The 27,638-nt window shown below is 40.9% G+C and overlaps 1 protein-coding gene across 4 annotated transcripts; it reads left to right on the top strand.

The window, feature by feature from the left end:
* Positions 1-1,576: 1,576 nt before the first annotated feature.
* On the top strand, positions 1,577-24,240 carry kcnt1a (potassium sodium-activated channel subfamily T member 1a). Of its 4 annotated transcripts, XM_047344464.1 has the most exons (29): positions 1,577-1,671; positions 7,446-7,525; positions 7,797-7,915; positions 8,485-8,519; positions 8,833-8,881; positions 9,076-9,135; positions 9,410-9,484; positions 10,535-10,618; positions 11,041-11,135; positions 11,872-12,052; positions 12,132-12,296; positions 12,451-12,587; positions 14,368-14,431; positions 14,601-14,709; positions 15,711-15,819; positions 16,838-16,987; positions 17,444-17,673; positions 17,753-17,969; positions 18,489-18,594; positions 18,725-18,897; positions 20,625-20,696; positions 20,883-21,017; positions 21,219-21,330; positions 21,495-21,596; positions 21,803-21,886; positions 21,971-22,115; positions 22,400-22,699; positions 22,966-23,050; positions 24,082-24,240. In XM_047344464.1, the coding sequence occupies exons 1-29, from the start codon at positions 1,577-1,579 to the stop codon at positions 24,197-24,199; spliced, it is 3,486 nt and encodes a 1,161-aa protein (XP_047200420.1). In that variant the 3' UTR covers positions 24,200-24,240. The 4 variants fall into 4 exon arrangements, with proteins under 4 accessions (XP_047200420.1, XP_047200421.1, XP_047200422.1 ...); XM_047344465.1 differs by lacking the exon at positions 8,485-8,519 and having other exon boundaries at positions 7,797-7,900; positions 8,837-8,881; positions 21,971-22,099; positions 22,405-22,699; XM_047344466.1 differs by lacking the exons at positions 8,485-8,519; positions 20,625-20,696 and having other exon boundaries at positions 7,797-7,900; positions 8,837-8,881; positions 21,971-22,099; positions 22,405-22,699.
* The last annotated feature ends 3,398 nt before the right edge of the window (positions 24,241-27,638 follow it).

Here is a 27,638-nt window from a genome sequence, read left to right as displayed (position 1 = left end):
CAGCTGAGGCATCTGATGAATAAAAACCTGAGAGAAGAGACAAATCCTCATCATGACATTTTAATGTTTATTATATTCTGCAGCCTGTCATCATAACCTTCTTATCGTTAGTTTTTATTATGTTTACCTTTATTATATTTATCCAGAGCTCCATCCACTATATATATATATATATATATATACACACACACACACACACACACGCACACACACACACTGTGTATATACACTGCATGCTCCCCCTGTCACCATCGTTGTGTGTTCAGCTGTTGTGTGCTTGCTCTGTGTCTCAGTTGTCACTATTACAGCCCTGATATGATCCAATACTAACATGGTTGTAATGTTAATAATGGAGAGTAAACATCTTCAATAATTGGTCCTGTGTGTGTTCTTTGCAACATTTGTGTTACTTTTCAATGGAAATGTTAACATATGGTTTAGGTTTAGGTTTATGTTTAGGATAAGTAAAATTAAGGTTAGGCAAGTAATTATGGTTCAGGTAAGAGTAAGTCTCCACGAAATCAGTCAATGTAATGTCCTCTGAAGTCATATAGACTCAACTGTGTGTGCGTGCGTGCCTGCGTCCACAGGAGCTCTACAAACACTCATAAGTGGTTCTCTTTGCCGCTGGGCTTTGTTTTGTTTTGTTTTGATTTGTCTAAGTTAGATGGATTTGGCTGCAAACCACATGGGAAACAAATCCTGCATCTATTATGCAATAAGTTTGACAAGCCTAATACAGGATTATGGGCAAACACAGACAGGGTGAGGTGGTGAGATGGAGGGAGGATAAGAGGGAGGGATGGAGAGATTGTGTGTGGGGGGGGCTTGAAGTCATAACTGCACAGAATAACTACTTTTCAGATATTTAATAATGCATTGTAATCACCTTAACTTATTTTTTGTGTAATATCTTAATATAAAAAGTAACTGCTGACTAGATCTTTTAAATAAATGTAGTGAATATTTCCCTATGAAATGTAGTGGGCGCCCAACAGCTCAACACAAGCCTCCTGCACTGGTTGTGCGGGAGGCTTGTGTTGGGCTCCGACCCTTTGCTGCATGTCTTCTCTGCTCTCTAAACTCTGTGACACCTCAAGAAAAGGCTTGATGTCCAAAAATATCATAAGGAGAAAAAGAAATGTAGTGGAATAGAAATATAAAGTAGCAAAAACTTGAAATACTTAAGAACGTCTCATTTTTACAGAACAAGCTGCAGACTGGTTAAGAGGTTCATAACCAGGCCTGTCTCCAAAACTCAGAGCCGAGGATTTTCTGAATTGGGCTAAAATTCTTAATGTCTTTATTTCTTTCCTATTTGTCTGTCTGATGTATCAGTCGACCACTTGTATTTCTCATCCCATGTTTCCTTTCTCTGCTTCCTCTCCTTTTCCCTGTGCGCCTTTTTCCTTTTCACTGTTGCCTGTTCTTCCAACTCCCTTCAGCTTTGCCGCTCCTTCTCTTTTTCTCCCTTTCACTTCCCCTCTGCTCCTCTACTTCCTCCAGCTCTGCTCCAGCGCCACTCCAGACCAACAGCAAAAGCAACGAGGTTATCTTAGACATTTCCACCCTCAAGATGGAGCAGCTGGAGAGCGAGGTGCTGCCACTGCCGCTGCGCTTCCGCTTCCGGGACCTGCTGCTCGGGGACCAGAGCTTCCAGAACGATGACAGGTAGGCAGCAGTGTGGATGTGATGGGAAACAGTAAGCAGGTTAAACAGTGCTGTTTGACATGTTCAGAGACAGAAACATTGCATAAACTCGTAAAAAGTTGTTTTGAAAGTTCAGGTATTAAAAGTGAGTGGGTGTTTTTTTTAATGTTTCCAGGTCCCTCCAGGGAATTGCAGAAAAATCCCCTGGGCTTAAATCCCCTGCGTGGGAATTCCTTTATTAGTCAACTGACAGATAATTAATCAGCAACTGTTTTAATACTTGATTAAAGTAAAAGTAATTTTAACATAAATATGTCAAAAGTTCACTTCTTCCATTGTGAGGCTGTAAGCTGAGACAAAAACTTGGCGGTAACTACAATGGCACTTGGAAAAGTGTACACTTGTGTACACAAATTCAATGAAGTATTAGTTCCCTAAATGTGCCTGGATTTGCTGGGTTTTTCCCTGACCCATACCTTCCACCAAGTTTTGAGGAAATCCTTTCAGTTTGCAATATTGCTCACAAACAAAAGGACAGGGGTGAAAACATGACTTCTTGGCAGATTGAAAATACAAACATTACATTTTGTCAACCAAACCTCTTTGTACTCTTTATACATCCTGTGTTATTCAAGTAGCAGCAACTTTTGCTTTTTCTGATGACATTTGACTTGATTTGCTTTATCAGGGAAAAGAACAATTCAGGTTTGTCTCATGTTGCTTTCACCCATGGAGAAGGCTGATTGTCAGACTTGTTTTCTACAGCGACTTACTTTGACCCACCGTTGTGTCAGTGTTTATAGTTGTTACACCAGAGTAACTGCACGGAGCGTTTAACTTGTCTAAACCTTCAACATGCACAAAGTGTGGTTTGAGTGCAGGGTTCTAGTGGAAGTGGTAAAAGAGGAAATGAAGCCAGACACATGGCAGCATTTGGAGTGCTGCTGTCCATGGTGCTGAAAACAATGTGGTTCGTGAAGCACTGAGTTGGAGGGGAAGTGAAGTAGGCTGAGTGTGTGTCTGACTGTGTGAAGCTTGACTCTGAACATTCTTCAACCTCTTTTCCTCTTGATTCCCTTCTCTGAACTTGATATAAGACGAGATCAGTGGCTGTCTTTTGTTTTTTTGGGATCTGCATCATTTTTTTTTACCATAGGATTCAAAACTTTGCCACAGCAGGGAACTAGAAAGTTTCTGCTTCTAAAGTCGAAAATAAAGAGTCAAAAATAACTTGAAACAGAAAATCACGTGTCCCTTTTTCTGTGAATGCTCGAGTTATGCAGAGAGTTCAACAATTTTGCAGCAGTTAGTTCTACACTCATTTGAGTTTTCTAAAGATATTTATTCAGGACAGTAATTGTGGATTATACCAAATGGACGTCAGGACCTAGGATGATCTAACGTAATGGTAGATGTTGTTACAGCAGCAGCGTTCCTTTGAGACTGCAGTGCTGTTTGTAATATTTGACGAGGAGAAACAAAAAGCTTTGCCTCGCCTCTTTCAGTCAAAGGTGACCTTTACCCAGTTGTCCTTGCAACAGCCACTGTTTTCTCCCTGCCTACAATGTCATCTCCTATTCACACAATCGTGACCATTTCTCTGTTATTTTCACTACAAAAGGACTTCTGTCCGCTGCAGATAATCCAGCGGAGGCGACTCATGCCTCAGGTTTACATTTTCAGTGCTTGGTCTCCAGGCTTGTGTTCAGCAGCAGTCGATGAACTCCCAAATGTCACTGCTCACATCTGCCCAGAGCTCATCTATCACTCAAAGGTTCCTTTCTCAGAAGCAGAAGTACACAAATGCATCGAAGCACAATATCAACAAAATATTAACCTCAATTTCATCCTGTGTGCGGAGGTCTTCCTCTCGCGGTCTTTTTTTGATTCTTTTGCCTGAATTCCTATATTTTCTCAGCAGTTTCCCGTCTAACATTATTTCCATTTTCAAACTGGAATGGCAGTTGTAGAGCACATTCCAGTTCATCAAGATCCATGAATTATTCTCTAGCAAAACAGCAAACATTTTGCTAAATGTTTGACTCGTAATTTTAAACAATTACTTAAATTTAATATTTATTGTTATGGTCTTGGTCTGTAAATATATTTGTTCTTGGAGCTCGAACAACTGTAACAAAACCCAATTTCCCCCAGGTGTAAATAGAGTATTTCTGATTCTGATTAAAGAAAGTAAAAAAAAAAAATCCTTGTGTGTGCACCAAATTTTAATGAGTTGTTCCCTGACGCATACTGCTTCCCTTCACCAAGTTTAAGTTGAGTCTTTGGGAGCTAAACTTTGCAGTATATAAATGCATAAATGAAAATGTCACATAGGCAGGAGTTATGGTATATAAGGGTCTTCACATGCAACTGGGAAAGCCACACTAAGTGGCTGCACCAGTGTGGGCGAAGGGGCTTCAAGTGGAATTGCCTCTTTCCGGTATTTTTCAACCGCAGTGACTCATGGAGGAGGTCATCTATAAATTACCACTTCAGACTCTTCAAATTTAGAGACGACAAAGAGGTGGGAGGGAAAGGAGGGAGTCGGAAACAGAGCGGCGCCTCCTACATTGTTCTTGACTTTTCTTTTTGTCTGCATTTTCCACTTAAAAAACTGTCGCTCAGTTTCTGTCGCTCTGTCACTCATGATGCCAAAACCTCCACCTCAGCAGAGCCAAACAGGAAGACATGCATCCTAGGTGCTGTATGTCCTGGCGGTTGTGGAAGTGTTAATACACATCAGATACAAGATGAAGCCACTTGGATAAAAACAATCAGTGTTTATCTGATTCATGTGATCGTCCCTCCAGTAATATGTCACAGTGAATGTTTACAGCTTTGTGAGGAGCTGCAGTGCTGCTGGAGAGGCGCGCGCTGCTGCAGCATCACTTCGGGTTATTCCTGTCATAGCAACGTTGCTGTGGCAACAGGCCCGCACATGAGAGAGATAGAGAGAGAGAGATTGATGCCTATACATTTCTCAAATATATATACATAAATATTCTAGTAGGCACTGTTTTTCTTATTCCAAATAAATTATTGATCCAACCATATTTTGTGTCTCTGGTTGATCATTTTTTATATTATTTTTCTCCAATCAGATTTCCCTCCAAAGCACAAAATCAATTGATCATCCTACAAACTCAGTTAGAGCTGTGTTATTTTAGAGCTGCGTGCATGCGGGGAGGTGCGCTGGTCAACGAGCCTCTATAGTCTCCTGTAGGAAGTAACCGGGCGCACGACGCAGCCACAGGTGTCCCTGCGTGCGCAATGGACCCGAGGACCGTCATCCCGACCTGGGCCAACCCGTCCGTCGGCGCGTGGAGGTCGGAGGCTCTCGGTAGTGATGCCGGGCAGAGGTAGGGGCACATGGAGCCTGAGACATAACAAGTGTTTCTCATGATAAGTGAGCTCGACGCGCTGAGAGCGAGGCGACATGAGGGGAAGTTGGATGAAAAGAACAGTTTAAGAAGTGCGCCCCCCAAAACTGCTGAGGTCCGCAGGAATAACCGCGTGTGTATTTATTTATAGGAAAGTCATATTTATACATTTAATCGTAATAGGGCTGCAAGTAGGCTGTAATTATGTCACTGTCATTTGGACTAATTATTTTCTCATCAAAAAATTGTATTTAATATTTTATCGTTTAAATGTATTACTTTTATTATTTCATTTTTGTTTATTTTATCAACTTGTCAGTTCAAGTATCAGAAAAGGGGGGTGAAATCGATTTTCAAATCAAAACACCATATCAAATTGATTTTTTAAGTCAACATTTGGTCTATTAATTGATTATTATTATTATTATTATTATTAGTATTTAGTATTATAAGTATTATTATTGTAGTATGCCTTTAACTAATTATATTTTCATTATCAATTAACCTGCCTTTTTAAAAATCTTAAAAAACAAAATCAGATCATACTAGGTTTACTGTCAAATGAAATTTGTTGCAACGCTACAACCAGTGAATTCTTTTGAGTTTTTGATTAAAAATTAATTAAATTAAAAAAACTATTATGCTGATTGGGAAATAATTGTTTCAGCTCTAGTAGCCTGCATGGTGTTTGATAGCTGGGGCTAATGGTTGGATTTTATTTTTATCTTAATTAATCATCTGTTCTAAATCAGAGGATGATGAGAAATGTTGACTGCAAGAGGTGAAACATCTTCAAGAACCTGAAGTGAGTCCATTTCCTTCATAGACCACAGCTCTTAACACCTGACTGAGTATCTTCTCAAGCCTGCAGGTGATCAGGCCTGTTCCTGGTTTGAAGCTTCGACACAGTCACTTGCAGAACTCGCTGAATTACAATTAGTCATCATAGAAGATCTAATTACTTCCAGAGCTGCGACTCTTAAAGCCTGAAACTCTGGTGTGACACTGCTGTATGACTAATGTCACAGCACTTCACGGAGTAATCGTGTGCACAACAAGAGCTGATTAACGGTCATTAGTTGAGCCATTGTGTGTGTGTGTGTGTGTGTGTGTGTGTGTGTGTGTGTGTGTGTGTGTGTGTGTGTGTGTGTGTGTGCGGGGGTGGAGGGGGTCAGACAGATAGTCCTACAGACAAAAAACAAACTCTCAAATGTTACAGCCAGTTCTCAGTTGAAGAGTCTTTACCGCCAAAGCTCATCTCTGCCCTGTGGCTGTCTCGTTCTCGTGTTCTCTGCTTCATCTCTGAAGGGCTTTCTCCTTTTATTCGGTGCACACATGAAATAGCTGTTACACCGAAAGAAGTCAGCGCATCCTGCATCCCACACTGCCTCTTCCGATGAGCCCGAGCTCTGGACTTCTGCAGCAGGAGCCGGAGCACAATCCTCACAAGCTTCCCACCTTCCTCAAATTCTTCTCCTCTCTCTTGCACTCTCCTCTGAGGGACTCACACACCGATAGTGTAAATATTGTTCCTCTGTTGCAGAGCTCCTACTGTAAGAGCTGTGTTTATTCTCTTTCTCTCCTCATGTGCTCTGCTCCATTGTTTTGCAGTTAATCTTCTTTTATCTTCATGTGAATGCAAGACAGTTGTTCCCGACTGCTCACTAAAATCCTGTTGGTTGTGTGTTTTGCTGGAGCCATAGCAAATCAACATGTACATCATGAGAAAGGCATGATGTACATTTGTCATTTTACTGGCAGACTGAACCCAAATAGAAAAGTTTGTGTTCCCTTGTTTTGCATTTTATTCCTATTGCATGGAAACAGAATGCGTAAATATGAATATCATTTTCAATATAGTCTATGTATTAATATCTTTAAGTAATAATAAAAAATAAAAAATCTAAATAAAAAAAGATAAAGTAATACAAAATATAGTAATGATTATTATTTATAATAATGATGAATGATGAATGATGAATGAAGTTGATTAGATCTTGAAACTGATATTATGAAATAAAAAAAAAATATATATATATTAGTTTCATTTATTAGTTTATTTTATTTATTTTATAAGTAACTTTAAAATAAAAAGTTAAGCTTGAAAGTCATATTAAATAATAATTATGTATTTATAATTTTATCTCTTCATATTAATTCTGGGAACAGATGCTTTTTCGTGCTGCTGTGGTTTAAACTGCGTATCCCACAGTAACCCTGTCTTGTAATTGGGAACTGAGTCAGAGACGGATAATTACTCTCCTCAGGCACATGATTAGAAGAACAGCATTATGAATATTCATGCTGTGTAAAAGGTGATACTTTATAAACTGCCTCTTGAAAAATACGTCTGTGTGGCTTTTTCTTTTTGTGCTGCTGATCCCTGTGTGTTCCCCTTCTTCTCTTCTCTGTCAGGGTGCAGGTCGAGTTTTACGTGAATGAAAACACCTTCAAGGAGCAGCTGAAGCTTTTCTTCATCAAAAACCAAAGATCGAGTAAGTGGATGGTGCAGGACAAATTCTCAAGTCCCTCAATTTAGCGGTTGCAAAATTGAAATGACCACAGACCACCGTTTGGCAAGAGTTTTGGTTTTAGATGTTTTATTACAGGACGTGTATGAAATTCAGGTTGTGACCACTGTCTTTATTCGTTATTGTTGTTTCTTCATTGTGTTTCGTCTTAACTGTAGGTCTTTGTCTTGTTTCATCCTATTTTTGAAAAGTGAGAAATATTAAAGACAAAAATGTGTCCCTCTCTCCACGTCAGGCCTCAGGATCCGAGTGTTCAACTTCTCCCTGAAGCTGCTCACCTGTCTGCTGTACATCATCAGAGTGGTCACGGACAACCCCGTTCAGGGCGCCAGCCACGGCGCGGGTCAGCAGAACGCTCCCAACGGCAACATCAAATGGTTTGTCTACACAGAGAGGAGAACTGATCATCAAATCAACAGAGGAACTGATAAAAGAAGACACAAAACATTGAAAACAAGTGCAGATAGATGATTTAAAGCACACAGCTAGAGGGGGCTGTATATTAAATGCTATCATCTTTCCTTAATGGTTTTCTGAAAGGTGATGTTCAGTCAGATGCATGTCAGGGCCAATCAGCTCCTTTGAGTGATTCATTGTTCTGCTGGCTTGTTTATTTTTCTACTAGTTGACTGCAGGGAGTCTTATATGTTTGGATCAGCCCAAAAAACTGGGCTGATCAAATGTATTTTCTATCTAACCTCTAGCAACCAAAACATCTTTAAATAAACGCATGATTTGACCGGTCCAACACTGGGGACTAGTGAGCAAGAAGAAGTAATACTGGTGGATTCATTGGGCTGAATCTGAAAGAGGAACACTGAAGAGCATCTGTGCAGAAAACTTCACCACATATGTTCATTAGTTGGTAATAAAATGTTCTCTTCTCCTCGTCTTCATCACTACCCTGCAGCATTGACTGCCAGTGGAATGGATCCGTGCAGGACAGAGAGATTAACTGGTAATCAACAGACCTTTATTATGTTGCCTCTAGTATAATCATTATTCTGTTTGATCTCTTAGCTCCTTGTTTTATTACTAAACTTTAAATGCAATAAAGTGTTTCCATTATGAGATCAATGCTCAATATTTATTAATAGCCAACAAAGTGTATGATAACTGGCATCTTGGTGATCTGAATGTCCTATTTTGACTCGTCGGCCTATTTATCTTTAAATGAATCTATAAAAATAGATAAAAATGCATATTGATGTTGACAATATCGATTGTTGACTGTTAATTAGAGTGTTGCTGTTCTCCACTGTGTCTGACAGGGAGCTGATCTTCTGGGTGGACAGAAAGGTTCCTGTCTGGGCCATTCAAGTGAGTCCCAACAGAGTTTAAACAGGGAAAGTATGAATTCAGTATTTTAACTAAAGTGTTCAATTGTTCCAAGTCCAACTCAGATGCTTTACTTGTTCAAATAATATAAAAACAGTGAGTTTCATTCGCATTAAATTGTTTCTGAAAACTTGCTTTGTGAGATTATTTATTAATCGCTGTTTGGGTTTGTGCAGGTGATTGTGGCCATCATAAGTTTCCTGGAGACTATGTTACTAATGTATCTGAGCTACAAGGTAACACACACACACACACAATAGCATGATTAATACACTCTGTATAATTAGTCCTCGAAAGTGTGTGAGATTGACAATCCATAAGTGGTGTAATTATCCCAAGTCATTTGTCAAGGCTACATTAAGGACAGACTGTAGACTGTAGTAATTACAGGATCTAGTGGAGATGAAGTATTAAGTACTTTTAGAAAGTGACAGATGACAATGAAGATCTCTGCAGTGACTCACTGTCTGTCTGTCCTGTGTTAACTGAGTAACCTGTTTCTGATTTCAGGGAAACATTTGGGAGCAGACATTCCAGGTGTCCTTTCTTCTGGAGATGATCAACACAGTCCCCTTCATCATTACAGTAAGACTCTTTATTGAGACACTCAAATAACAGACTTTAAATAAAGATCGACGACGCATCTCCACTTCCTCCACTATCCAGAAATGAGGGCAAAGACCCTGGATACGAATCATCTTAAACATTTGGAGCTGGAGTCTGTGCAGCAGCGATTCGGCAATGGTTTCAAGGTCCTGCAGATACACTCTCTGGACCAATCAGGAGTCAGTCTCAGCTGTCAATCACGATGTTTCACCCTGTTTTTCTAACATCAATTAACTAATTAAAACCAAACTTACCAGGAAAATTAACATTAAAAAAAAATCTGTGTGAAAGGAACTACCTACAAATTTTGAGAAAAAAGATTTGGACTTTTTTGTCTGGTCCATGTCTCATCTGCTAACATAGAGGAGGCGGGGTCTATGACCTCTACCACAGTCAGCCACCAGGTGGCGATCAAGACGATTTGACTCCACTTTTGGGGAGCCGTCACATCGTCCATCTTTATTTACATTCTCTGAAACACTCATTGTCCTTCCTATCTGGAAAATGTGTTTTAGTGTTACTGCTATACTGCCAGATTTTTTCATCAAATCAATCAAATCATTATTCTCTGGGAACACAGAATATTTCATAATGTTAAAGAAAGTGAAAACTAAATTCTGGATTCCCCCCTAAAGTGTATTCACACCAACATTTAATGGGTTCTTCCCTGACCTCATCCTTCCACCAAGTTTCGTGAAAATGTGTTCAGTTGTTTTTGTTTAATCTTGCTCACAAACAACAAACCCCAAAAACGGACAGGGATGAACACATAATCTCTTTGGTGGAGGTAAAAAGTACTGAAAGGCAGACCAGTTCTTTCTGGAAACAGATATGTATAAAAATGAATAGTAGCAACAAGCTGCAGCGCTACAGTTATTTTTGTGTGTTAAAATGTTGAATAGCCTGAGCATCTTTCAGCATGTATACAGTATTTTCCAGATTTGTGGAGAAGTGTCTGTGAATATGTGACTGACGTCGTCGAGGAAGGTGTGAAAATCAGTGACTTGATGTGTTTCCCTCTCTCCTCAGATCTTCTGGCCCTCCATACGGAACATCTTCATCCCCGTGTTCCTCAACTGCTGGCTCGCCAAATGTGCTCTGGAGAACATGATTGTGAGTTAAAACCATTATCGTCTTAATGGTTCCTGCTAATGACCTCTTTTTAATCAGTGTCTTAATGACTTAGTTAAGGCGAGAAGCTTCCAGTCACACTGCCAGTTCAGCCAATTTAGTCAGGTCCTCTCTCATTTCCTGCTGCTATTGACAACAGAGTTGCTGCTGCACTGGCTGTGCTCTGATTGTGTGCACCCTTCCACTGAAGGATTATTATCCCTCTCTGTAATCCATCATGTTCTGTGTTCCATGCTGTTATTCTGCAGCAAGGTGCGTCTCAGAAGAAGCATCTGTAATAAACAGCAAAGTTAATGATGTGAATGATTCCTGGCGGTAATAACTGAAAGAAACATTTGGGTAGATCCATGTTAAATGTCTGTATTTAATATGCATATTGAGTTGATGAAGTATTTTGTTTGCAGAATGATGTGCACAGAGCCATCCAGAGGACCAACTCAGCCATGTTCAACCAGGTCCTTATTCTCATCTGCACCTTGCTCTGCCTGGTCTTCACTGGGTGAGGCTGCCTCTTCCATGAGTGTGAAAGACATCTTTAATCTTCCCACTTGTATTATCACAATAACATTCCTGACATTTTTAATTATTCAGTTCAACCCTTTAGTTGTCTGTTGTCTTGTATGAAGTTATAATATCAGATGTATCTAATATTTTTTGTCTGTCTGATAGTCTCAAACAAAAGTAAACATTTTGAAGCTTTATAAGCTGCAGAGCTGCGTTACTAAAGAGTAGAGGAGATGCTGTTAGTTTTCTAACTGGCCAGAGACTGAATGTGCAGGACACAGATCTCCAAACATGAACATTTAGAAAATTTCTCAGTGAATCAATAAAATCTTGAACAGAACAAATTGAACTGAATCAGTCTTAAAACTCTTTTTACTGCAATTATCACCAAAGTACATTCCAGGACACTTTCAAAAACTTCTAAGGAAATTATTTTTGAATAATGACCCTGTAAAATGAACTATTAACCATATGCAGTATGCACATGTAATGGCAGTGCAGCTGTATGTCTGATCAAATTGTCTGTGGTTCATGGTTGAAGACTTTTTGTATTTCGGGGAAGGTACAAATAATTGCTGCAAGCCATTGCTTACGATCTATTATGTTCTCCAGTAATCTTCTCTCATTCATTTCTCCGTAATTTGTAGATTTATTTGAATTATTTAAACGTTTTAAAAATGGTGTTGATATATTCAGTTACTTTGTTTGTGTACTGTATGTAAATTGCGCAGCACTTGTGGAATCCAGCACCTGGAGCGAGCGGGCAAGAACCTCTCCCTCTTCAACGCCTTCTACTTCTGCATCGTCACCTTCTCCACCGTGGGCTTCGGAGACGTCACCCCCCGCATATGGCCCTCCCAGCTGCTGGTGGTCATCATGATCTGTGTGGCGCTGGTGGTGCTGCCTCTTCAGGTATGGAAGACGCCGAAATAACTTCAGATGACTTCTCATTTGTTATTTATTTGGTTTGGCTCATGATGTTGTGTGTCAGTTCGAGGAGCTGATCTACCTGTGGATGGAGAGACAGAAGTCTGGAGGGAATTACAGCCGCCACAGGGCGCAGACAGAGAAGCATGTCGTACTGTGCGTCAGCGCGCTCAAAATAGACCTGCTCATGGATTTTCTCAATGAGTTCTATGCCCACCCAAGACTGCAGGTAGAGAGATACACAGTTACACTATGTTATGACCGACACATACATGCATGCATTTACGGAATTTGTAGACAGATTTTTTGACATTAACATCTTTCACATGGTTCTTCATGTACACCACAGTTTATACTGATGTAATTGTTGCGTCATCTTAAAGGATTACTACGTGGTGATCCTGTGCCCAAGTGAGATGGATCTCCAGGTGCGGAGAGTTCTGCAGATCCCTCTGTGGTCCCAAAGAGTCATCTACCTGCAAGGATCCGTTCTCAAAGACCAGGATCTGCTGAGAGCCAAGTACGTAGCAGCAACGTAAAAAAAAAACTCTGAATCTGGAGATGAATGACTTTTTGCTCCTACGACAATGTATTTGAAAAACTGTGTTGTGGTATTGAAACATTACACTGATTGGCCTAATGAGGGTGCTATAAGTAAGCATCAAGTGTTGAAACCTGACCTCAACACAATGCACTACAGTTTATGCTGAGTTTAATACTTAATTAACCCAGACTTATTTTTTAGTCATCTGTCTCTTAAAAAAAAACATTTTATAAAAATAATTCTACTTTGGCACCATACCTGCTCACAAGCATGTTTTTATCTGTGCCAGCAAACCACTTCAATCCAGACGAAAATATCCAAACAACTATTAAATGGATTGCCATGGATTTTACACAGAAATTCATGGTCCGTAGTGAATGAGGCCTACTGACATGTGTGATCCACTGACTTCAGCAAGTCAAATGTCACAATGATCTAGTGACATATATATCTTTATATCTACAGGATGAATTAAGACAGTCCTGTTTCCCAGAGGAATTACTCTTTAATTGTTAATACAATACAAAAATCTGGTCAAAATTTCTATCAGTGAGGATGAATACCTACAAATACATTCTCCTCAGTCTCAGCTGCAATTTGAGTTTAGTGCAGTACAGGCTCACAACTATGTTGAATGTTCAGCAGAAATGTGAGCAAGTGTTGCTGAAATCAGTGTTGATGGAAGCTTTTATTAGTAGGATGTGAATATCTATTGTCCTTCCAGTCCTTAGTATCTCTCAGATATGCTTTCATTCCTTTCTTTGTAAATAGGCTTGTCAGAGCTATTGTTTAGCCTCATACTCAGACAACAGTGTGATTATTCATTCAAGCGTTGCCCGTTTTTTAAAAGTCAGACGTTAAAAGAACCATTTTCAACATCTGACGAAAGAAAACATGATCCATACACATTCATTTGATCATTTATTAATGAGGCTTTGTGGGAAATTCTACAAATCTACTTATATAATTACTACTTATATACTTATGCTTAATTTACACATGTGAGTCACTTTACTCATCTTTGGTAGTAGTACACACAGTGAAAGTAGTTGAATAATTTCTTCTGTACCTCCTGAGGAACCTTTTTTCCCAGTCTGAGACAGTAACCTTGACTGGGCTCCAACAAAAATATGCTGCATTGTGGGAAATGTAGGACCCAGAAACCAGCAGGTTTTTAATTTCTACTGCTTCGATTAATCATTTATGTTTTTATCTGTATCCCACCCTTATGCAAGCATAAGCCTAAAAGCAAAGACATAGTGTAGCTTATCACAAGAACACAACAGTCCAGTCAAAGCTATTTTACTAAAAGCAAAAGAATGAAAAAAAGCTGGGAACACCATACATAAAAATAAGTATTACTTTGATGAAACTGTGTTATGTAAGCTAACGGTATACATTTGCATTTGGAGGTTTAGGTAATTAGAGGTTTACTGGGTGTGTGTGTCAAGCTTCAATCCTGCATCTGGCACCATTTCAATTCCTCCCACACTTGTTTTGCATTCTACGCTCTGCTGGCTAATATGCAAAATCAGTTCCACAGTCACAGCACATATACATTAACGAATGCCTTTCACAGTGATCCTCATGTGTTTGTCTACATGGAAGGTTGAATTACAATGACTGTTGCTGTCATTTCCTATGACTCGTCAAAGGTCATGCAAGAGAGTCGTGATTTTTTCTGCAGCCCTATAATTGAGTGATTTGCTGTTTTCGTGTATTTTGACTTTGTTCTATTATGTGTCGACCTGTGCAGGATGGACGACGCCGAGGCTTGTTTCATTCTGAGCAGTCGTAACGAGGTAGATCGAATGGCTGCGGTAAGAAGAACAACCACTGAACTCTGACTGTTTATCAAATCTGAACTATTTGTTTACCCAGACTCAGCTCATTAATGCTGTATGTTATGAAGTCAATAACTCATTGATTAAACAAAGGTTAATTTGAAAATGCAAGAGAGAAGCATGATCTTTGACTGTTTCCCCTCAGGACCATCAGACCATCCTGAGAGCCTGGGCCGTGAAGGACTTTGCTCCAAACTGTCCCCTGTACGTCCAAATACTCAAACCTGAGAATAAGTTCCATGTTAAATTTGCAGGTGAGACTTTCTAAACTGTTTTGCATTCACATTTTTTCGCTCCATAAACAATAGGGATGAAAATAATATAGCACATATTTCTGGATTTTAATATTAACAATGGTCACAGGTCTGAATGAACAGACTAAGAGCAACTAGCTGAGAACATTAAGCAACTAAAGGCTACATAACGTGCAAATGCTCAAAGGCCCTCTCTAGAGCCAGTGTTTGGTTTGAGCATTCTGGGCTACTGTAGAAACACGGTGGGAAGGGGACAGGCTCCCTATGTAGATATGAAGGGCTCCTTCTACAAGCTAACGGAAATACATTGATTTGGTTTCAGGGGATAAGAAACTAATTAAAACATACCTATGAATATTATATTCGATTCCTGCGAATAGATCATGTTTGATCCTCCACAGTGTTCCTATAAGAATTAAAGACACAAGACATGACTATAAACTGTATAGACAACATCCACTGTTTGCAAAAAGAAGTCTGTGAGAAAATCACCCTAATTCTAACTTGATTTATAGCATCAGTAAGCATTTTCCTACGGAGTTTATGTTCAAGTCTTCTTCAATATCATGTTCATTTTAATAAATCATGGTCCCTAAAGCACGGTATGAATTGGTGCATGGATACCATGTGATTGAATGCCTGCTCAATGGGTGCAGGTCGCAGGTGTAGGTGGACGTCCTTGAGCTGTCACTCAGGTTACTTCTAGCTCCAAAAAACCGAGACAGCGCTGGAAAATATGCCAAACGACACTTCACAAACACACAACATGATGTGTTACTCTGTGTGGGCAGGTGTATTTCTGATGTTTGGAAAGAAATTGTCTAGATGATCTTTTCAGATCTCAATTTAGCCAAATTGACTCGTAGCTTTCTAGCTTCACACTAACGATCAGAAAACAAATAAATGTGTTTTCCAAGTTTTCCAAATGTTTCACTTATAAAACATCTTACCTGCGTTAAATCATAGATCTTCTGATTAGCTTGTTTTGTTTCTGTTTTCAGATCATGTTGTTTGTGAGGAGGAGTTCAAATACGCCATGTTGGCTCTCAACTGTGTTTGTCCCGCCACCTCCACCTTGGTCACGCTCCTCGTTCACACCTCCCGTGGAAGGTCAGTCATCCTGCGCAAACCTCCTCAGGCTTTGCGATCTCTCCTTAGTGCGATCACAAAGTTGAAATGTCTTCACAGCTTGATGTCTGCTCATGTTCAGCTTATACACATGAGCCGGAGCTTGCTTCCATCACACTGTCACAGAGCGGTGAATAAGCCCAAGAAAATAAATAGTCTGAGTTCATTGTGTAAATCAGCAGGAAGTAAACAGAAAGAGTGCATAAATGAAAAGAGAGAACAGGCGGCAGCTACATTGATTTTTTTAGGACGTGTTCCCTGTAAAACTGTGTGAAAAGTTGATTTTTCACAGCATGCAAATGGATGACTTTTAAAAGCTGATGTCAAAGGCTGGGAGAAACAGAATCAATGGGCTTTAGCACTTACTCTGCTCCTAACTGTGTTCTTCTGAAAGTGAAGCCCTGTGCATCTTTATTAGACAAAGACCTACAGGTTTTCAGATTTCACACTTTAACCATAAAGGTACATATGACGTATGTGTATAAGGAGTATGTTGCAAATATGTACATTTGTGTTTGTTTGCATCACATGTGTAAGTTTTTAAAGTGGCTCGTGACTCGGAGATGATGATAATACGCAGCATGTCATTCGACCTTTCACAATAAGTTACAACATGGAAGCCAGAAAGTGTTAAATACGCTTTGTAAGTTATTGTATGTAAATAAAGTACCTGCTTCCTTGAGCAACTCTCCAGTAAACTCCATCAAAGTGCTCCAGCAATTACAGTAATTACCAGAACTCATTACAAAGGGCACATCAGAGTCAAGCTGACTGACACATGGATGAAGACATCTGCTTTCATTTGGTAACCAAGGAGACGCAGCGTGACCCAGAGGGTCTGGGGGGACGTGGGGGGAGTAAGATGGAGAGTTTTCATTTTCCAAATGTTTTCCCCATGCAAAGGCTGCGTGTATATCAGCATACGTGGTTCATTTCTAACACGTTTAGAGCTTGACTCATCTGTTGTGCACTTGCTTGTATTTTCTCTGAATGACTGCAGAGAAGGACAACAGTCTCCTGAGCAGTGGCAGAGGATGTACGGCTGTTGTTCCGGCAACGAGGTCTACCACATCCGACTGGGCGACAGCAAGTTCTTTGGAGAGTATAACGGCAAAAGCTTCACATATGCCTCCTTTCATGCTCACAAGAAGTGAGTTGACCTGTGAGCTGAAGCATCTTTTCTCAGATGCTGTTTCAGATTTGTGGATTTGGACCTGGTATCGTCTCGGATCGTCAAGTGCAGCTGAAATTTTATTTTGTCTCATCATAGTTTGATATAATTTCCATTCACCTAAATAAATGCAGAACAAAGAAGATCAGACATATTGATTATACTGTCTTGCTAAGAGTGATATCAGATTCAGATGTGTTTCTTGTTCTTGTCATTTTCCTGTAACACTTCAATGCTTTTGAGGAGCTGCAGGAGATAGACAGAGCCACACTAACTGCTTTCCCGATTCTCCAGTCTTTATCAAACTAAGTTCATTCTTCCCAAGAAAGGCCAACTCCCAAAATGCTAAACAATCCCTTTTAGTCTCAACGATCTCAAGTCTTGGCTTGAAATGAAATGACACCATTTTCCCTCTGGTTTTTACCTGATCTCCAGGTATGGCGTGTGTCTGATTGGTATAAAGAGGGAAGAGAACAAGAGCATCTTGCTGAACCCTGGCCCACGCCACATAATGGCTGCCACAGACACCTGCTACTACATCAACATCACCAAGGAGGAGAACTCAGCCTTCATCTTTAACCAGGAGGAGAGGAAGGGCCGCCCCGCCGCGGGGATCTTCGACGGGCCCTCGCAGCTTCCTGTGCACAGCATCATCGCCAGCATGGGTGAGAGAGGAAAGTGTGATGAAGTCGGTTAAACTGAGAAGATACTGGTTCATTAAGCTCAGGTGATTATATTTTCCAGGCACTGTTGCCATGGATCTTCAGAATACAAGTCCACCCGACAGCTCAGTTGGTAAACTGGTCCCACCCAGTGTAAACGGGACAGGGAGCCGCCGGCCCAGCATCGCTCCGGTCCAGGAGCTCGCCGACTCCTCCTCAATCCTGCCGTGTGACCTCCTCGCCGACCAGTCAGAGGATGACTCAGTCTTCACGGATGAGAAAGACCAGTCATCTGCTGAGTAAGGATTCTGTTTTGTTAAAGACCCATCCACAAGGAGGCAGAGCGAGTCCCCTTAGGAAACCATATTTAAATTCACTGGATCCAGATTTTATTTTGATCTGAACCAAATTGCACACACTCATAAATATCAGTCCCCTTAACATGTTAGATTTTTTTCATCAAAATCCACAAATTATTCTATGACAAATCGTAAAAAGTAGAAAAACGACCTGTCTCACCTGTTGAAGAAAGTAAAAACAAAAAGATCCTGGATCAACCCCCTGATCCATATTTACACAAAAATGTATGTGATCTTTCCTGACCCACACTACGTCCTTCCAACAGGTTTTGTAGAAATCCATCCAGTACTTTTTGCATAATCCTGCAAACTATCAGACAAATAAACAGATGAAAACATAAACTCCTTGGCAAAGGTAGTAAATTAGTGAATCTGCAAACAAGAATTTACGACCAGAAAACCAGACCAGTTTTGAACTGAGTGTATGTCATGTTTGATGTTTTTTGGATTTGTTGCCAGGTATGTGAAAGGTTATCCCCCCAACTCTCCGTACATCGGGAGCTCGCCCACCTTGTGCCATCTGTTGGCTGAAAAAGCCCCGTTCTGCTGCCTACGACTGGACCAGGTGGGCAGTCGCAGTCTCTCCAACTTAGTCACCCAGTTATTTATTGCCTTCATCATTCCTTACACTCTCTGTCCTTCACCTGATAAAAGCAAACCGAAGGTACCATTTGTTTTTCTCTCCTCTTGTGCAGGGCTGCAGGCACAACAGTTTTGAGGATGCTAAGGCGTATGGTTTTAAAAACAAACTCATCATAGTGTCTGCTGAGACTGCAGGGAACGGCCTCTACAACTTCATAGTGCCTCTCAGAGCTTATTACAGGCCCAGGAAAGAGCTCAACCCCATCGTCTTGCTGCTGGACAACCCGTGAGTTCATCTCAACGCACGTACGACGCACACGTTGCTCCTTTCTTTCGCCTTTATTTAGTCTTTTCAACAACGCACAGTGGGAAATGTTAAGCACGCTAAGAGCGCACGTCAGCCGAGCACTTAGGCCAAGGCTGTGGGGGCGGTACTCCATTGTCCCTCCTGATGCTAGGTTACTGCTGCCACTCACGCTGACGGTGTGTTTAAAGCAACAAAGAAAAAAAAAGAAAAAATGGTGCTCTCTGTATCACAAGACAGTCACCATGGCAACTCGCTGTGCCTTGAACCTGAATATTATACAGTATATCGCTATGAGGGGAGAAAAAAGATGGAGAAAAGGATTTCTTTGGACAACACCAAGCCGGCTTTCATCGACCGCCCTGATGCGTTCCTTTTCAGCCCCCACATGCGAGCTCTCAGGACCCTCACAGAAAACACGCACAAAACAATAAGCGCTTCCTCCATGCCGCCCGCTCCCCCTCCACTTTTGCACATACGCACACACAAATACAAACACCCACACACTCTGATATGCAATTCAGGCACCGACGACAGCCTTGGGTCTCTAATCAGCAGGACAAGGCAGATGCATAAAGTAATGTTCTGTCAGGGCTAGTGTTGGAGGACAGGCAGCAATAACGCGACAAATATCTCTGAGTGCTTAGCAACAGATGGACTCACCCCTCAGCCGAAAGACACACTAACTAGAGAGCTGCACAAACGTAGGGTCGCCCTGGTTATTAGGCTGCTGTTTTATCTCATCTCATAGTAACCACACACAGTCATTAAGCAGCCGTAAAGGGTTGTTCTTTTGTTTGGCCAATCAGTTTAACTTGCAGGCGATCTGACTGAAATAGTTAAAGTGGGTATAGTGTTTCCTAGGCCTGAAAACAGTCGTAATTGTTGACTTGAAAGTGGCTAGACTGGATTTGGGAGATTTTAGAAAACAACGTAGAGATTTTATTTATCGACCAATATTTGCTTGATATGATGCAGATAGACGTGATGCAGATCATGTATTCTCTTCATTGATTTTTACATTTGCCCAATTCAGAATATCAAAATATCACAAACAAAACAATATATCTTAACCATAATGTTATTTGTTTTTCCAATAACGTCAGGTAACGCATGTTGGCCATAATTTGAAAATATCATGTACACTAAGCAGAAACAGAGGCACCCATCACTATGTCGAGGACCTCCCCCACCTTGGCAGCTTTGTCAGTAAAGATGATGCAGCACACTAGGAGATCGGAGAAAAGTTTAGGAAAGCACCCGGAGCATTTGCAAGACTCCAGCCCATCTGGCAATCCAAGCAGTACAACCGGATGACAGACAGAAAGCTGTTGCGTAGTAAAAGGTGACACGAACAATGGATGCCTCAGGAAATCATCGGGCCCAGATGGAAGCAGATCGCTGATGCCTCATCCGCCTGAAGGAACGACAAAGACTAACAAGAAGAGAAAAAAACTGAGCAGAAGAAAGAAACGCTAAATGTTCAGGGTTTATGATGATCTTGTTACTCATCTTTCAGGTTCCCTCCAAGTAACTGACGAAATTAATGTCTCTCATGTGAGCAGCCAATTCAATCATAGTCATTTCATCTTATACAAACACCAAACAATGTATTTTGTGACCTAATGTAAAAAGGAGAATAGAAAAGAGAATGGTTCCATTTCATTCATGTATATATATATATATATATAAATATATGCTTCCTTTAGGCCAGATAATCACTTCCTGGAGGCCATCAGCTGTTTCCCTATGGTTTACTACATGGCTGGGACCATAGACAAGTAAGGCTGTCATATAATCTTCGGTTTTTCATGCATTTTATCATATATAATTTACTCTCTCATATAAATCAAACCTGAATTTTCTCTGACATTTTATTTCTTTTTAGATGTACAGTACACTCCCAGTAAATTGGTGTCGTATGCTCTTATGCTCATTTTGTGTGTGTGTGTGTGTGTGTGTTTCAGTCTCGACAGCCTGCTGCAGTGTGGAATCATCTACGCAGATAATTTGGTTGTTGTGGATAAGGAGAGTACAATGAGTGCTGAGGAGGACTACATGGCTGATGCCAAAACTATCGTCAATGTGCAGACGATGTTCAGGTAACTCATCGGTTTTCCTCACAATATTACTGATGACATTCTCTTAAATTGTGTCCCGTCAGTTTGATATAAAACCTACAGATGTGAGCCTCCATGTTTGGACATAAGTAAGAAAAGCGATGGCGGAAATGAGTCTGAAGGTTTGGTAACGAATTGTAAGTCACGTCTCCTGACTCATCTTTTTCCTTTCCCCTGTTGCAGGTTGTTTCCCAGTCTCAGCATCATCACAGAGCTCACTCACCCGTCCAACATGAGATTCATGCAGTTCCGAGCGAAGGACTGCTATTCACTGGCTCTCTCCAAGCTGGAGAAGGTAAGAGGGCAGACGGTGTGAGCTGTGAATTTGAATGGCAAAGCGAGGAATATGAAAGATGTTTTATGTTTCATGCCAGTTCATTGCAACATTCTGCACTATCAGAGAAAGCAACAGACCTTTGAACGGTGTTGGTCATTGCTTTGCTTTGTGCGTGTCGACAGAAAGAGCGCGATAAAGGCTCCAACTTGGCCTTCATGTTCCGACTCCCCTTCGCTGCAGGCAGGGTGTTCAGTATCAGCATGTTGGACACGCTGCTCTATCAGGTTGGTGCACACCTACGGCCGAGCATTTGGCCTCAGATGACTTTTCAAAAGCAGATAAAAGAGATGGAGGTGTTTTAAGGCAGCAGAGGAACACGATCACCTGCAGAGACAGAGCGGCATCACAAGGCAACAGTGCCCTCTAGTGTTCAGTTGCTGGTTTATTCATGTACATTCATGGTAAATTATTCTCTGTGATTCCCTGTCAGTCTTTTGTGAAGGACTACATGATCCTTATTGCGAGGCTGCTGCTGGGACTGGACACCACTCCAGGATCAGGGTACCTCTGTGCTGTGAGTTACATAATAACAAGAAGAAAACAGTACCATGCTCATGTTGCATAAACTAAAAGCACATCTACGTATCTCTTGTTCCAGATGAAGGTGAATGAGGAGGATCTGTGGATCAGCACCTATGGCCGACTTTTCCAGAAACTCTGCTCCTCTAGTGCCGAAATTCCCATCGGGATCTACCGGACAGAATCGCACATTTTCTCTTCGTCTGAGGTGAGATCTCACAGAGAAATCTTCAAGTTAACTTCCTAAAATGTATTTGTATTTATTTGTTTATTTCAAATAGGCTTGTGGTCTCGGGTTTACAGTAGAATATAAATCCAGACTGTGACTCTCATGCAGCAGCTATGTGAGGTTGTACTTTGAGCTAATAATTGTCAGTGGTGGAAAAAGACTCATGTAAACGTACGGATCTATTAGTATTAAATATTATCACATCATCAGAGATTGTAGAAGCTGCAGAGGTAACTTCTTCTTCTTCTTCTTCTTCTTCTTCTTCTTCTTCTTCTTCTTCTCAGTCTCAGGTGTCAGTCAGTGTGGACGACTGCGAGGACACCAAGGACAAGGGGGACGAGGCTCGCAGCAACGACCAGTCCGATCACCCCCTGCTGAGGAAGAAGAGCATGCAGTGGGCCCGGCGGCTCAGTAAGAGAAGCGGCAAGTGGCAGGGGGTGAGCCGGGACTCGAGCAGGGACCACTCCCAGCGCATCGCCCAGCAGCGCCTCAACCTGTACCGACGCTCCGAGAGGGAGGAGCTGTCCGAGCTGGTCCGCAACCGCATGAGGCACCTGGGCCTCCCCACCTCCGGATATGGTGAGTTCAGACACATCTGAGACTGAGACACACAACAGCTCATCCTCTAAACCTTCATGTTTCTGCTGGAGAGTTTGACTTATTCTGCTGCTTATAGAAGACCTTACTAATCTGACAGCCAGTGACGTGATGAACAGAGTCAACCTGGGCTATTTACAAGGTCAGTATCTAAGTCAGGATCATATGGCAGACAGCAGGCATCGCATCATCATCATACAGATGGGATTGGTCCCGATTGCTGTGTGAACTGATGTTTTCTTTTTCAGATGAACAGAATGATCATCAAAACACCCTCTCATATGTCCTGATAAACCCTTCTCCGGACACCAGGCTGGAGCTCAACGACATCGTGTAAGCATGACTTTGACTTTATATTGCTCACAAGTCAATTAATACACTCCTGTGGAGCATTTCTGTGTTGTTATGAACACATGTGTGGAGATACTCCTGGTGCATTGTTAATGGGTAAAATGCAAACTCCGGAGAAAGTCCGCACCCAGCTCCTCTGTTACTTAACCTGAGCAACAGCGCCCTCTGCAGTCACTCTTGGCGATGAATTATGTTGGGCTCCGTGTTCCAGTGGTTTTCATGTCAAGAAAAAAAACTAAGTGTATCAGTCTCTGGACAGGAGCCAGAAGAGCTGCTGCTGTAGGAAATACACCAAACTCTGTTCAGAATTCTTCATATTTCAAAAGTTCTCTATAGCTGATTGTTGACTAAAAGTTTAAACTAACAATTTAGTAGCACTTAAATGGCACTTACTTATTGCACTTTGTAGTTTGGCTTTTTTGGAGAAATTGTACTTTCTTGATTCTTGTTGTTCTGGGTTTGTACCCTCATGGTTGAATGCACTTATTGTAAGTCGCTTTGGATAAAAGCAGGTTAGGGTTAATGTAATGTAATGTAATATAACACTGGTTTGTAATGAATTCTCTTTATAACTGATCTACAGTTTGGCTGAATATGCTGGACCTGATTCAGTTCAGTGAGTTACACACTTCTCACAGAAGATGGTTGGTTACCCACTCACCAAAGTTACATAGAGTCAGAAGAGACGCTGTGAGGAGTGGGAATGAAATAATTACAATAATGACACATTTGTTGACACTTTAAGGTGGTAAGAGACAGGACTCCGAATAAATAATAATGTTGCTTCATGCTTCATGATTGAGTGAGCAGGGGGCCTTTCGGTAGCCATGGTGACGGCAGATAATGGTGAGCGGCGAGTGCAGTTCACACCTGTTTGTTTAGCTCCTCTTCTTCGATGGAGAGTGCCCCTCGTGCCTGAGAGTGTGACCTCAATGGTGAAGGGTTGGTGGAGTGCAGTGCTCCCATCATTTCATCATCATCTGCACCCCCCCCCGCTTTTTTTCCCCTCTCAGGTACCTGATTCGTTCGGACCCTCTGGCCCACGTCCCTGATGACCCCCCCGTCCACAGCAGCAGCCTGAAGGAGATGCACGAGTCCGGCCTGGACACCAGAGAGGACACGCAGCTCTAAAAGCACGCTGACCTTCACGGGTACACTTTCCTCCTCCTCACCACCCCCGCACTGTTCAGTGGGTGGGGGGTTTGGTTGTGTCCACACAGGTCCAGACTGACAGAGGACAACCTGTGGCATAACGTTTCAGAGCTGCAGTCTACAGCTGTATTATATGAGTGCCTACTATTCGGCAGATGACAGTTTGAAGTCATCTGTGACATTTTCATGAGACACTGTATGTAAGAGTGGTCATTTCTGTGAAAGCTCGCTCCAGTGGACAGTCAAGGACGCGCTTGTTCAAAAAAGATTTAACTATTTCAGTCAGGTCGCCTGCAAGTTAAACTGATTGGCCAAACAAAATAATTAAGATCACAGGACAACCCCTTTATTAGTTTCACTGTCATTTATCAAGAGAATTATACCTTTTCTCTTTTCTCTTCGATTGTCGCTCCCTCAGAGAAAGTGGAACCTCAGCATCAGAGGTTGCAATTGGAGGATTGTCCATCTCATCTTTAGTTTTTGAGATGACCAGAAACCACATGCAGATATTCTAAACTTACCTGGACCATACTCTTACCTATTTACCATTAAAAAAACCTTCAACACAATGTGACTTAAATAAAATGTGCATTTAAAGCTTTTATTTGAAGCTTACTTTTGTAGCTGAACTATAGAAATAGTAGTAGTAGCGTCTACAAACAATGGTGGTATCTTTATATGTTTGCTGTCTGAGGTTGGATGAGGTTTTTGCACAACAAGAGCTTAGTTCAACCCTTTAACCGTTTTCCATGACATATATTCAGTATTGTGCCATAAAGGTTTCATTTGATTTTGTACTACAATATATTAGTAATCAGAGAACCTCATTCCACTTTCACCACTGCTCAGTGATTTGTGGCTGTGTGGCTGAGATCTGTATTTTTAAAATGCTACATCTTGTACACAGGAGTTTTAGATTGCGACTTTTGACTTGGTATATATTTAAATGTTGAAAATATTTGTACATGAGTTTCATTTTATTATCGTGTGCACATTAAAGTGCTACAATAAGAACAAAGCAAATTAAAATGGTTTGAGTTGTCTAATAATTTAGCCTTTGAATTGATATATGCCTTCAACTTCGGTATGGCAATATGAAGGAATAGTTATAGTTAGTTTAGTTGAGATTTATGCATTAATAAACAGGTTATCTATCCTCTGCTTAATCCTCATTAGAAAGAATAAACATTTAATGAGGAAGTAAACCTGTGTACAAAACACCAGGGTTAATGTAAAATGTTTCTGCCTTTATTAATCATTTATAAATATGTAAGTTTATTGAAATGAAACTACAGAACTTGAACTGTTTACTTCCAACAAGGAGTTTATTTTTTCACCCTTTGTTTGTTTGTCTGTTTGATTTTTAGCAGGATTACGCAAAAAACGCTCATCCGATTACCCTGATATTTTGTGGAGGGGTGGGGTATGACCCAAGGAAGCAGATCCAGGAATTTCTTTTGACGTTCCTCAAAATTGTGTGTTTTTCAAAATTTTCCTTAATCTCTCAAAAAACTATTTATGGATCTTGATTTAAAAAATATATAATAATGGATCTTGTGAATTTAAATGTGGTTTCATAAGGTGACTGTTGAGCTTGACTGAACGTCATTGGGTTAATGTAATTATGTTTTCAGGACTTTGTATAGAGTTTCAGAAGTGAACATATATCACTAATCTGAGGTGTTGCACCAACCTTCCCCAAGGATATAGAATCAAAACAGGAACATAGATTATAAAAGCCGCTGGTACATTCCAATTCCTTCATATATACACTGTAGTGGAGAGTTTTGCTGAGGTGAGTAATCACATAATCCTCAAAAACGTTTCATCAGCATCATGTTGCCTAAAATTCTCTGCATTATTCAGGTGCAGCACTCAGCAACCAGAGTTTGTTTGTGCCATTATGCCCCAAATCTTTTTTTTTAATTTTCTTGAAGCGTCATTTAGGAAACTCTGCGACTGATTGATAAAGAGATGTTTGTATTTTTGGCTGCAGGTTTTTAACTTCATCAAGAAGGTTCTTGGTAAACTTCCTGACCAATGTATGTTGCCAAAATGTTTTGATGCTGCTCAAAATACACTTTAAAGGGAGATCAGTGTGTGACTGTTTCATTTTCTGATCATTCTTTAACCATGTGCTGTCACAAACGGAGAGACAAAATGCAGGAACCACAGATTCCAGTGGAAAAACACCAGGAAAGGGAACATAATGCAAAAACAGGTTTCCAAAAAACAAAGATCAAATCTCAATATGCAAGGAAACAGGGAACAGCAGCAAAGCACAAGGCAAACGAGCAAGATGACACACAAAAGACAACAAACTGACAAAGGGAAGCACAGAGACTTATATACACAAGGGGGGGCTGCAGGGATGATTGAACACAGGTGAAACACATGAGGAACAGGTGCAGACGATCACAGGGACAGGAAGATAGGACAAAGACAGGAGGTTAAGCTACAGACACACAAGGAGCATAATTTCAAAATAAAACAGGGAGCGGAGAACTCAGGGGGAGGCAACTGTACACAAACGTCAACACAAGGAAACACAGGTAAAAGTCATAAAACAGAAGCAAATTAGTTTTCCATACTTAAAAAGTTCAGAGCCACAGTGGCAGAATCATGACATGTGCCTGTTATTAGCCTGGGCTTGTCAGCTTACCCAGCATGTCGCATTGGAAATCCAAAGAGAAACAGCAGCCGGAAGGAATGATAATGCAAACCATGACTCTACCCAAAGTGAGCCACAGGTACCAGGGAGAAGTGAACAGAGTGTACCAGAACATCAATCTGCAACCGGCGTGACACACTCATGAAGGCAATCAAGGCCGAACACTTAAAACGCACTCAGTGCAGAAATCTGAGTCATAATTCTGAGCAATGATTTTATATTCACTGAATTTAGAGTTCCTCAAAGTACATATGTTCTGTGAAGACTTTTAACGCTTAGTGTCACATTGACACGCACAAACAAATATGAAATAACCTTTCATAAAAACACTGTTTAGTCTTTATCATCCAGAGGAGAGAGAGAAATGAGAGCAGCAGAGAAACAGAGTGCACATGAAGAGGAGAGATACAGGAAGGCAGGTGAGACAGAAAAACTTTAACCTTGATTGATTTATCACTTGGTCGATAATATTGGCAGATATGAGCCATATCGTTATCAATGTCGATTTTTGCCAATATGAGCCAAAATGAAAACTACTCATGTTTACATTTTAAGTAAGAAAAATGTTTATTCTCTTAATATAAGTACTATATATTTGGTTGTATTTGTACTGGTGTTTATTTTTTAGTAAATATATCGGCCGACATATTGATATTGTAAATGTTTTACTCCCTCTGCCCAAGAAAGAAGTGGTGAGTAACAGATGAACATATTGGAAACATAAAGATCCACACAGACCACGACAAC

This window comes from Hippoglossus stenolepis, chromosome 18, assembly GCF_022539355.2.
Source record: "Hippoglossus stenolepis isolate QCI-W04-F060 chromosome 18, HSTE1.2, whole genome shotgun sequence".
NCBI lineage: Eukaryota > Metazoa > Chordata > Actinopteri > Pleuronectiformes > Pleuronectidae > Hippoglossus > Hippoglossus stenolepis.
This window is presented reverse-complemented; position numbering and strand designations above follow the sequence as displayed.